The 11,665-nt window shown below is 43.6% G+C and overlaps 1 protein-coding gene across 2 annotated transcripts in view; it reads right to left on the bottom strand.

Moving 5' to 3' along the window:
- The window catches only part of LOC129690064 (desmocollin-3), a 34,137-nt gene extending 27,727 nt beyond the window's left edge, over nucleotides 1-6,410 (bottom strand). The window contains exon 1 of one of the 2 annotated variants that reach the window (XM_055625601.1): nucleotides 6,336-6,410. In XM_055625601.1, the coding sequence (XP_055481576.1) occupies nucleotides 6,336-6,404 (69 nt within the window). In that variant the 5' untranslated portion in view covers nucleotides 6,405-6,410. The remainder of the gene's footprint in view (nucleotides 1-6,335) is intronic. The other variant, XM_055625603.1, reaches the window with a different exon arrangement.
- Between the last annotated feature and the right edge of the window lie 5,255 nt (nucleotides 6,411-11,665).

Genomic DNA, 11,665 nt, shown 5'->3' with positions numbered 1-11,665 from the left:
AAGGAAGGAAGGAAGGAAGGAAGGAAGGAAGGAAGGAAGGAAGGAAGGAAGGAAGATCCCAAACAGTTTCATTTAGAATAAAATATTTTGATATACATTTGTCAAAGAAGTACAATGTCAGACTTCTTTGGAGGGTCAAACAACCTTTTCACAGGGGTCACCTAAGAACATCAGAAAGCACAAATATTTACATTACAATTCATAACAGTAACAAAATTACAGTTATGAAGCAACAAAAATAATTCTGGGGTCACCAAAACATGAAGAACTGTATTAAAGTGTCACATCATTAGGAAGGTTGAGAACCACTAGTCTAGTTGGAAGGAACCCAGTCAAGCTCATTCACCGTCGTGTTGAAGAAGGCTTTGGCTCACAAGGCCCCAGATTCCTATTACTAATCTCTTTACTGGAAGAAAAAGAAAAGTACAAGATTATGCCATGAAAATAGTAAGACAAGGTGAGAGAAATTTTAATGGACCCAAATAAGTGTCAACTTCATCTATCTTCATGGATCAGAGGGCATATGCTACAAAGTAAATCTCTATTGAATTTTACATTTTTTAAAAGAAAATCATGGATTTAGCCAGACATGGTGCCACACACCTGTAATCCCAGCACTCTGTAGGCAGAGGCAAGCATGGTCTACAGAGTGAGCTCCAGGGCTTCACAGAGAAACCTTATCTCAAACAAACAAACAAGCAGAGGAAAGAAGGAAGGAAGAAAGGGAGGGAGGGAGGGGAGGGAGGGAGGGAGGGGAGAAAAGGAGGGAGGAAGGAAATCCTTGAGGAAATGCAAGAGCCAAGACACTCCTCCCACAAAATAAAAAAAAAAAAGTTGGAGAACTGACATTATTCAATTTGGATCAGGATGGCTCAAAGCTATGCTAACCAAAGCCAAGTGCTATTAACACAGATAAGTGTATCAACACTAGACTAAAAATGCCACTCTAGAAATAAGCCTCACTTCTGTATCTCCTCTGGAAAGTTTAAGGGACAGACATCTCTTTACTAAATGGTGCTGGGATGATTGAAACTTGCTACTGCAGAAAGTGGAAATGAGCCACATGCAGAAATTAACTCAGAGGGGACAGCAGACCTAAGGATAAGGACAAGACCTATTGAGAAGAAAACCTCAAAATCTGTTGGGCACTGTTTCTTAGCTGCAATATCTAAACGCCAGCAATAGGGAACAACTATGGACAGGACTTGTTTGATATATAAAAACCTGTGCAGTTCAAACAATATGATAAAGGAAGGAAACCGAAACTCACAGAATGGAAGACAATAGTTTCAAATGAGAGAACAATTAGTGACATATCCATAATAATATAAAGACACGTTTTAGCTCCATAAAAAGATGGCAAATAATGAAAAATAAGTTTGAATAGAGAGTATTTAAGATACACCAATAAGAAGATGGAAAATGCCCAACAGTGTGAGGCACTAGGGAAAGGCAAATCCAAACTATTGAGATGCCTGCCCAGGAGAGCTAAAATAAACAAGACAGAAAATGACGGGTGAGAACACAAAATCACCCTCTGGTGTCATTCATGGAAACAGAAGATGATGTGGACATACAGACATAGTTGCAGTTCCTGAGAGAATTAAACATCAAATAAAGATGTAATCCAGCAACCTACGCTGTTTAAAAGCCGTGTCCACAACAACGTCTACATGTACAGTCATGCCCTCACTCTTGATAACGACCGGGAGGTGCAAACACTTCCCCCAGCTACTGAACACATCAACAAAATGTGATCTAGCTATATAATAGGGTACTGTTCTTCTATTTAAAAAAGTCAGACTTTTGATCCATGCTAAAACATGGGTAAACATGCCATCATCATGTGAATCAGACATAATAAAGACAGTGTTTATACATGAGTTCACTGTAAGCAGTATCCCCATCAGGCAGCTATGAAGAGACAGAAGAGGGTGCTGGTTGCCTCCACTGGGGGAAGAAAGAAGAAATTACTAGGCTAAGTGGGTGCTAGAAACCAAATCCGGATTCTTTGCAAAAGCAGTATGTGCTCCTAACCATTGAGCCACAGCTCTAGCCCCAATTCATTTTTAAGTATATTTCATTGAGTTAAGAAAACCCATTCTCACATCACCAATTTTTAAGAATTCCTTTAAATAACAAATTTAAGTTGCCTGCTTATTTTGAAATGATTACAGTTTTGCTCTGCTAACACAACATTAGCATGATAAAACAATAATGAATTTTCCCCTTTCCTGAGGCAATCCTTCTTAAGACATAACTTTTACATACTCCATGGGTTTTTCTGGCTGCTGTGTATTTCATCATTTCCCATACATGATGTCCATTATGACATCAGACTACTTTTAACTTCACAAGGTCTTCAAAAAGTGAGCTAAGTGGAGCCCCATTTGTTTATGTTCTCGAAGTTCTGTTCTAAGTCTATTCTGTATAATTCTATGAGAATTTACTTCTTACTGTTCTGCTGGATGTGAAGAACAACAAAATGTTTGGGCTTCCCTCCCAGTTGTTCAAACCTAATGCCAAAAGGAGAGTGGAAGATTAAAGATGATCTCTGTAGTTGTTTCACTTTCTGAGTAGCTCAGCTTTGTGAGGTCAACACAGATAAGAGACTCTCCATCAAAGGCATCTTTCTCCATCAAAGGCACATGCAGCTATAGAATAGGGTTGGGTGTGACTCCGCTGCAGAGCATGTGCCAAGCATGGCACAGCCCTGGGTTCCCTACCCAGAGATACAGAAGAAACATGGCAGCTGATGACATGGATGCCCTGCCTGAGCAGAGTAGCTGACACTATAATTTAAACCTTTCCTTCCTCCTCTAGACAGTTACCCTCTACAAAATGGAAACACCAGCACCCAAATTCTTACTACCTCCAGGATAAGTGATAACTCAGTAGTATCATTCTCTAGTGATAACTCTGATTCTAATAAGTTTCCTTCTAACCAAACTCGTAAGACAGGAGCTCTCTGGTTCAGTGGGGAGTGTGACTATCAACAGGTCTTGGGAGATGCCTTATAAGAAAAACACTGGGCACGAGGATTACAACAGGGTCAAAAATGTACATGCCCTCGCATTTATTCCACAGTCAAAGTTACTTCGAGACCTAGTCATCTCAATATAATATCAACTACCTCTTGTAAAAAGTGCCAATTTCTGTCTGGGGCATGGGTTCACTAGCAGGGGGAGAGGCTAGCTGACAATGAACCAGCCTAAATATATATAAAAATTCTGACTTTTCTTCTTTTATTGGTATGTAGGATCGTACATCTTGCTTTGTAGAGCAGGCTACCTAGACTAGCAATCTTCCTGACTCTGCCTATGACCCCTGTGGCTAAAGACAAACACCACTATGCTTGGCTTAAATTCTGACTTTCTTATAATGAGGCTTTAAAAGAAAGCTGCTTCTTCTTTACTTACTTTATCTGCTACAGTCCTCTTTCACTAATAAAAGTCAATACAAATGTCTGTATTCCCTTTTACTTTAAGTATGTCAAATGTTCTCAAGAACATAAGTCTTCCAGGTAAAGGGTCCCACATTAATTAATGATATGCAACCCGAAAAGATGGAAAGTACATTTGTGAACATCGGTTGTAGCAAGCTTATGCATTCCAGGGAGGGAAAGTAGAGAATGAGGAGGGGAGGGTTGATAGAGGAGCCCTTTTAGGAAAATGGTAGACTATCACCAGATGCATACCATGTATAAATCACAAAGCTAATGAGACTTCAAGGACAGTTTTGATGTGGACAACAGCACTAAACGTAAACATTAGTGATCTCATTATCAGTGATGTGCAGAAAACAGCTGATCTGTTGTTAGTTTCACCCCTCCTGGTAATTTGTTGTCACATTAAAGGGGGAAAACACTCTAAAAATAATGCTTAAGAACCTTCATTAATTGTGAGATGATTGTTTTTCTGTTGTTTTGTTTGCCTCCTCCTTCCCAAACTGTGGTCTATGGCAGTTCAGAGCGAGGGTGTGAAACAGACGCAAAAACCTGCCAACTGCAAAGATGCCTCCACTTGCCAAAAGCTGTGGAGTTGGGCTTGGGAAATGTGAAGGGTCTTTGGCTTATGCTAAAGACATGCTTGGAAAGCCACCCTCAGAACAGCTTACTGTTTTTAGAGTTCCATAGTTAATCACTATGGAATTAAACGAGTTCCTAAAATGCTCTTTTATATTATGCTCAAAGGCCACCGAGTCAAAAACCAACACAAACAAAACTGTTCAGTCATGAAATTCAACGCTTTTGTAAACTAGGGGTAGTGATAAGACAAATGGCCAATCTGAGTACATGCCTCAATTTCTGAGCTGCCATTTAATCTAAGCTCAGGGCAATCTTTCTATCTATGTATCTATTTATCTATCTATCTATCTATCTATCTATCTATCTATCTATCTATCTATCTATTCTTTCATATATTGCAACCTGGCCACAATTTTCCCTCCCTCCTGTCCTACCAGCCCCTCCTTCCCACCTTTCTTCCATTTCCCTTCAGAAAAGAGCAGCCCTCCCAAGGATCTCAACCAAACATAGCACGACAAGTTACAGTAAGACTAGGCCCATACCTCATATCAAGGGCGAACCAAGCAGCCAGTAGGAGGAAAAGGATCCCCAAAGGAGGCAAAAGAGTCAGAGACAGTCCCGACGCCCACTGCAATTCCTTTTTAAATTACTTTGAAAGAACATGCTATGAGCAGAGTTGATTCACCTGTTTAGACTTGCATACACCTTCTGGCCTGGACACAGCAGGACTCTGATCCACAATCCCCTGGTTAATAGTACCTTGTCTTCTGTACCCTCCCCTCCAACTAGTGTCCTAAATCTTGAGAATAGAACACACACAGTCCCTCCTTGTTTCCTACTTTTTTGTTCAGTGAAAATGAAAAACACCGACGGCATGTTTTTAAGCAAAAATATTGGAAGTTCATATCTGTCCCATAAGAACACAACATGTGAGGGGGTCTCATTTACAGTCACTTAGACCCCCAGCTCTTACTGTTGCAGGGCAAGTCAGTGGACTTATTTGTAATTTATCTGGCTCACGAATATAGTTCAGATCATGACACCAGTCTGAGGTCTCCAACTTGCTGGTTTAAAGAGAGGGTAAACTCGGGCCCACCTGATGTCAACTTGGAACCAGGGTTAGCCAAGAACCACTTAAGGTGGCCTGTGTCTGTAACGCCCACACAGAGAAGGTGTTGGTGAGAGGATCGGGAGGTCAAGGCCATTCTTAACTACATACCTCGTTCAGGTCAGCCTGAGCTATTCTCAACAAACAAACAAACAAATAAGGTCCACATAGCACAGTAGACCAGCTGCTTAGTCAGATGGGGTCCTGTGGCCCCCTGAACCTCTTGCCTAATCTTTGGAACATCGAAATGGTAACATCCTCAACTCCTATGTGTGTGTCACTAGTGCTAGCTTAGACAGGCCTGAAGTTTTACAGGTTACCGTGCCGTCAGAATTCCTAATTTTCCCGAACGAGTCTTCCCGGCTCTAAAAAACGGTCACTAACTTCTTTTTCAGAAGATCACAAGCTCAACCCTGGATTTGTGGGACACAGGAAATCCCAGGATTTTCTCTACATAGGATCAGTGAATCCCCAGAGCCAGGCTAAAGAGACCAATCGCATTTCTCCCCCAGCCTATAAGTCCTGCTCCCCGAGTCCCCTTGTTGCCCCATGGACCTCTGGAGCAACCCTTCAGCCGCCTTCCCACACACGGATCTCTGGCGCACAGGGCACAGGCGAGGAAGCAGGTCAGCTTGGGCCAGCCCTTTGAGTAATCTTTTAAGGGAAGCCGGGCTGAGATCAAGCCCAGGACAGCTCAAGGGACACAGCTTTGGCTAAAGTCCCCTCCTGGGTCTCAGTACATACCCAGAGCGAGGAAGTCCCAGGAATCTCATCACATCTGCCTTTGGCTAAGTCAAAGATCCTATATACACCCCAAACCTCTTTCCCTCTCCTCCTCTCCCCCCACCACACCAACGGTCCTCCCTTTTCTCTCAATGCTCCCTAGCCCCCATCACCATCAGAGCAATCTGCACCTGCTGCTCACCTGTGGCCAAGACACCAGCTCACAGAGAAGCCAGAGGGGGACTCCTAGTTCAGGAATCTCCAACAGCGGCCCAGAACAAAAAGCTGAGTCTCAAGGGGTCCCAAGTAACTTTTCACCTGTCACCCCTCCAGTGTGAACTTGAACCAGGCGAGAAATGAGCAGAGACATTCAACCTATATCCTGTTGCCCACAAATCCGGGCAGCGAGAAGGGCGAATCCACCTTTTCCCCTTCCCCATCTGGGTCCCCATCCGATTGCTCCCGCGGGTGGCTCACCCAGAGAGACAGCAGCAGCTGGGTGCACAGGGCCCCATATGGTGGGCTCATGAGTCCAGGGACCGCCATCGCTCCCTGCAGCCTCAGGAGGACTCAGGCAGGCGCCAAGCAGGAACTCTGGGAGCCAGGGCTCAGAAGGTTTTCTGCAGCAGCTTGTCGAGAAGTCTTTCTGGCCTCTCTGAAGCTTCTTTGCCCAGGAGCGTGTTCTCGCCTGAAACTGGATTGGACCAAGCAGACGCTGGGTGGCCCCTCCTAGTTATTTCTCAAGTTTTATCACCTGCGGGGCTGCCTTGGCGCTGCCTGAGCCTGCCCTAAGCTCCCTGCAGCCGCCAGGGAGCTCACTCCCCGAGAAAGCGGTCCTGGGTCCACCCTCTGCTGGCTCTCCCACGCCCCTTATCTGCCCCAAGGGGTTGCCGCCCAACCTTAACTCTCATCCTCTTCGCTGACACTGCGCTGGGCCTCTCCACTGCCAACCCAGACTCGCCTGCTCTGACTCTACTCTGGGTGCCAGGAACACACACCTGATCAGATCATGGGAGCCTCCCATCCAGTCCACTGCTGTGCAGACTCTGGGAAACCTCTTCGCACGTTGAAACAAGACCCAGGTAGTCTCTCCAGGCGTCATTAACATGATAAAATAAACCACTGAAGGAAAATTGTCCCGAATGCCATGGGTTGTCTGTGCCAGATATTAAAACCAGAGAAAAGATGTGCTCACCTGACCATTTTTCCACACTCAAAATTACTACCCTTTGGGCTTTCATTACTGGCAATATTTGAGGCAAAGAACATTCTTTTTAAAAATTTTTCCTTTATTAATTGCAGTTTATTCACTTTGTATCCCAGCTATATCCCCCTCCCTCATCCCCTCCCAATCCCCTCCTCCCTCCTTCTTCTCCCCCCCTCCCCCCCCCCCCCCCGCCCTGTCCACTGATAGGGGAGGTCCTCCTCCCCTTTCCGTCTGATCCTAGCCTATCAGGTCTCATCAGCACTGGCTGCATTGACTTCCTCTGTGGCCTATGACTTCAGGGAAAGCTGTGCTGTCTTCCCCAGCCTCAATGTTTGAGATTCAGAGTGGAGCTGGCTTTTCTGCTGTACAAGGAGGAAGGACAGGCCAGGACAGAGCTGTCCTGTTCAGGATTCTTCCTCCAGTGAGGGGCTTGAAGAGTTCAATTTTAGAGCAGGGCTCTTAGTTCAGTGAAGCAGCAAAGATGCTTGAGATAAGAACGGAGAAAGGCCGAGGGGTCAGGGTGTTCCAGCATCAGCAACGGGGCCAGCTTTGTACACGGAGGCAGAAAGGGCTAGTGGTTCAAAAGAGCAGGATGGGAATACCTGTAGCTGAGAGGCTGCATGACTGGCTTGTGACAAGCCATACTGAGGAGCAAGAGCTTGTCTTGGAAGAAATGACAATCTACTCAACTTAAACTCATGAAAAGGATTACTGAGGACTTGTAATGACTTACGTTCATTATCCATGATGCTAATCACTTATATGATTGTCCCTTTATCGTATAATATATGTGTGTCTCTATATATAGAGACACACATGTGTATAGAGACACACATATGAGATGGATATTGATGCATTTTACTCCATTCTAAATGATCCAACGTTTTCAATGACCTCAAAATAGATCTTTAGATTAACTAGGGTCTGACCTTGTGGCTGTCTTGCAAGTGGCTAAAATTTCAGCAAGACTGTCCCTTTGGTTATATGGTCTGTGCTATCTGACACACAGTATTGATAAGCCTGTTGATAGCACAATTGTTTTTAGTTTCATCCTAAAATTAACACTGGATCAAATCTATTCCATAAACACTAGGAAAGCATGTGAGTAATATTTTCAACTTGAATTGTAAAATTTTAAGTGCAGTGTATTAATTATATTAACATTAGCTGATGTAGCATTAGCTGATGGCTTGGCATTCTCCATTCTATGCAGACATTAGTCTAATTCCTAGCAGAAGGCAGTGTGCACTTGTAATGTAAGAAAATATCCTTCAATCACTTACAATGACAACAGAGAACACCCTGGAAACACATTCAATTACATATGTTTTTACATGAATTAGATTTTAAAACATATTTGGAAAGTTTGTTTAAAATATGAGTTTGGGCTTGAATGTAGTTAGAATTGGGAATTATCTGTAATTTTTTTAAAAAGCTTCAAATCGTCATGAGATACGAGGAAGCACAAAAAAACTTTCATGACGAGTCTCCTTATAATTCTGATCTTCAAAATAGAAAGTCACTTGGAAACCACTGCTAAAACCATAATGAGCCAGGTAGAAAAATGAAGTATTAATCTACCATTCTGGCATTAGTTTTAAAGGTAAAAACATAACAAATAAGAGTCAATAATGGGAAGAGGCTTGAGATGAACATGCAAACTGTAATAATCTGGGTGAACTGGAATACTGTTAACAGAAAGTAGAGCTGAAACATTCTGAAGGAGATTTGAACTGGACGCTGTGGCTAACACATGCATCCTCAGCGCTCAGAAAAAAAGTGACAAGAGCACTGTGGCTTTGAGGCCACCATGGACTGTGCGGTGAGTTCCTGCCCCAAATAGGCTATTTAGCAAAAGTGTATCATCTCAAGCCAAAAACACCATTAAAGAGGAGGAGGAGGAGGAGGAGGAGGAGGAGGAGGAGGAGGAGGAGGAGGAGGAGGAGGAGAAGGAGGGAGAAGAATCAGAGGGACAGGGTAATGTGCCTGCACCTGGGAGTAGTCTCTGGCAATGGCAAGGGATACCTAATCTTAGGAGATAGATGCTGACCCCTGATCCACTGTTCCAGGCTACCTTGTGCAACACCAGTCTAGCACACCCACTCACCTCTGTCACTGTGGTCAGGGATGTAGCAAGTGTGGGTCACTTGAAACACTTCTGTAACACTGTGCCAGGACACCATGATGCCTCAAAGGAGCCTGCCAATCAGAAATGGAAACACAGCTTTGGTGAAGAACAAGCAGGAAATGGGCTTGAATAATAGTCCCAGTGACACAAAATAAATAAATTCTGCCCTGGGATATTACTGTACAACCACTTTCAGAACGCTATTTGGGATAACAAACTGAGGTGTCATTACAAGCCATCTGTAGATCACCTAGGATACCAAGCCAACAGCAAGTTTGACGTGCGGGTCATCTTAAAAGACTGCTAGAAGCTGCTATTAAAGAGAACCCTCATTCAAGAATTCTGCCCGGTGTAAGAGCCATGCACACAGCCATCTGATTCCTTCCTATTTTCCCAGACCTCTTCTGAGCTTTTATTCTGGCCTCCACAGAAATGTTCCAGGGAGCAAAGAGAACCTCAGATCTAGGCTAATAGATATATTAATAACCATAACTCCTAAGAAACATGGTGCTTATAATTCAGTCACCTCTGCTACGGATCCCATCAAGTCTCATTTCTCATCCTAGGATTTACCTCTCCCCAGAATGATTAAGGGTAGGACTGTCCACTGTTATCCACAGAAAAAATCTCTTCAGAGCATTGGCCTTCCACAATAGCATTAGCAACCATCACACACAGGTCTGACACTTATTCATCGCCCAGATTCACCACCATGCAGTCTCAGGAATGATGACAGCCAGTCCAATTTACAGAGGGTGTGCCAAGCTTGGGAGTCTGTCAGCCTCGCTTTACTGACATGAGTCAAGAGCAAGGGCTTCTCCTCCTTCCGCTCGAGTACAGGAGCTCCTCACAAGCAGTTCCTCAACAAATAGTCCTTTTAAGGAGGCAGGGCAGTGCCCCAGCCACTTCCCACTGGTCTGGTAGGAATGATCATGTCCAAGTAGAAAACAAAAGCCCATTGTGACAATGATGATGTCTTACAGTCACGAACAAAGGATCAGATTCAGAGGAACTGATTATGGTGTGTGTGTGTGTGTGTGTGTGTGTGTGTGTGTAATGTACATAAATGTGTACACCAATGTGCATGGTGAAGATCATAAGTAGATTGATGTTGGATGTCCTGCTCTGCCATAGTCTCTTCCTTATTCCCTAGAGACAGGATTTCTCACTGAACCTGGTATTAGGATGGTGGCCAATAAGCCAAAGCAATTATCCTGTCATAGCCCATAACTACCACCCCAAACACACACACACACACACACACACACACACACACACAAGGCAGGGGTTAGAGGTGCATGTGACCACACTTTGATTTTTACATGAGTTCAGGAGATTTGAACTCAAGTCCTCATATTAGCACAGGAAGTACTTTCACTGCCTGAGCCATCTTTCTGGCTCTCATAATGAATTTAAAATCCCATTTGAAATGTGCTATGAGTCTCCAACTGTATCTCTTTCAGAGGGAAGAATCTCGTGCTATTGTCGGATTCTCCAGTTTTCCTGGACCTTCCAGTGTCTGCTGGAGTGTACTGTAAGCTTCTGTCTGTCCACAGGGCATTGCCCCAGCATGAAAGTTAAGGTGTGAGTGGGGTGACTTCCAGATCTCATGCGTCAGTATCCTGGCGTCATGCTTGGCTCACTGCCTCATCAGCCTTCTCTTTTCCCAGAAGGTGAGGACCATCCCTCAATGTCTGCCTAGCCTCCTAGGCACAGGCCCCAGCTCAGAGGCTTGTCACCTAGGTCAGGAGTACAAAAGGAGCTTCCCACCAGTTCCCTACATGCTTTTATTTAACATTCTGTCCCTTGTTCTTCACTTTAGTAATAATTAAGCATAAGTTTTCTTTAAAAATAAATTAGGTATAAGTTTATTAAAAATTGTGCACAAGATTATTTTAAAATCCATCATTTTTAAAATCCCTTTTTCTTGTATTCTTTTTTTTTCTGTGTTGTTTGTCCTGGAATTTTTGTTTTTGTTCTTTTCTAAGACAGGGTCTCTGAGGGAGTTTAATAAGCAACCAATACCCATCCCCTTCTCTAACCAATTACACGAGAATCTTGGGGCGAGGATTGAATTTTGTGTTGTTTTGTGTCATTTGACAACTTCCCAAGGTGTGCTACTGTGCAGATGGAGGATGTGATTCTTGTTTAGAGATGCACAGTCCTCAAAGCATGGTTCCTTCCTCGGAACCATAGATACGAAACTGAGACCCCCTTGCGTACCTAGAAATAGAACAATAGAGACACAGAACTCAGGAAGTGGTTGGGGTAGATCCGGAGGAGTTTGTTGATTTCGTTTCCCCCATGAACCATATGGAGCTATTGGAAGTAGGTTCTCCAATAGCTCTTTTGTAAAGTTTTATTTTGAATTCAAAGTAGTGTTCCCATTCCCCATGCCTTAGCCCTCTTTACAGAACCCTCACTATTCATCTAATCTTTGTATATATATATATATATTAAAAAGTCTACATA

The sequence above is a fragment of the Psammomys obesus genome, unplaced genomic scaffold, assembly GCF_907164565.1.
Source record: "Psammomys obesus unplaced genomic scaffold, mPsaObe1.curated_primary_1811, whole genome shotgun sequence".
In the NCBI taxonomy this organism is placed as follows: Eukaryota; Metazoa; Chordata; class Mammalia; order Rodentia; family Muridae; genus Psammomys; species Psammomys obesus.
This window is presented reverse-complemented; position numbering and strand designations above follow the sequence as displayed.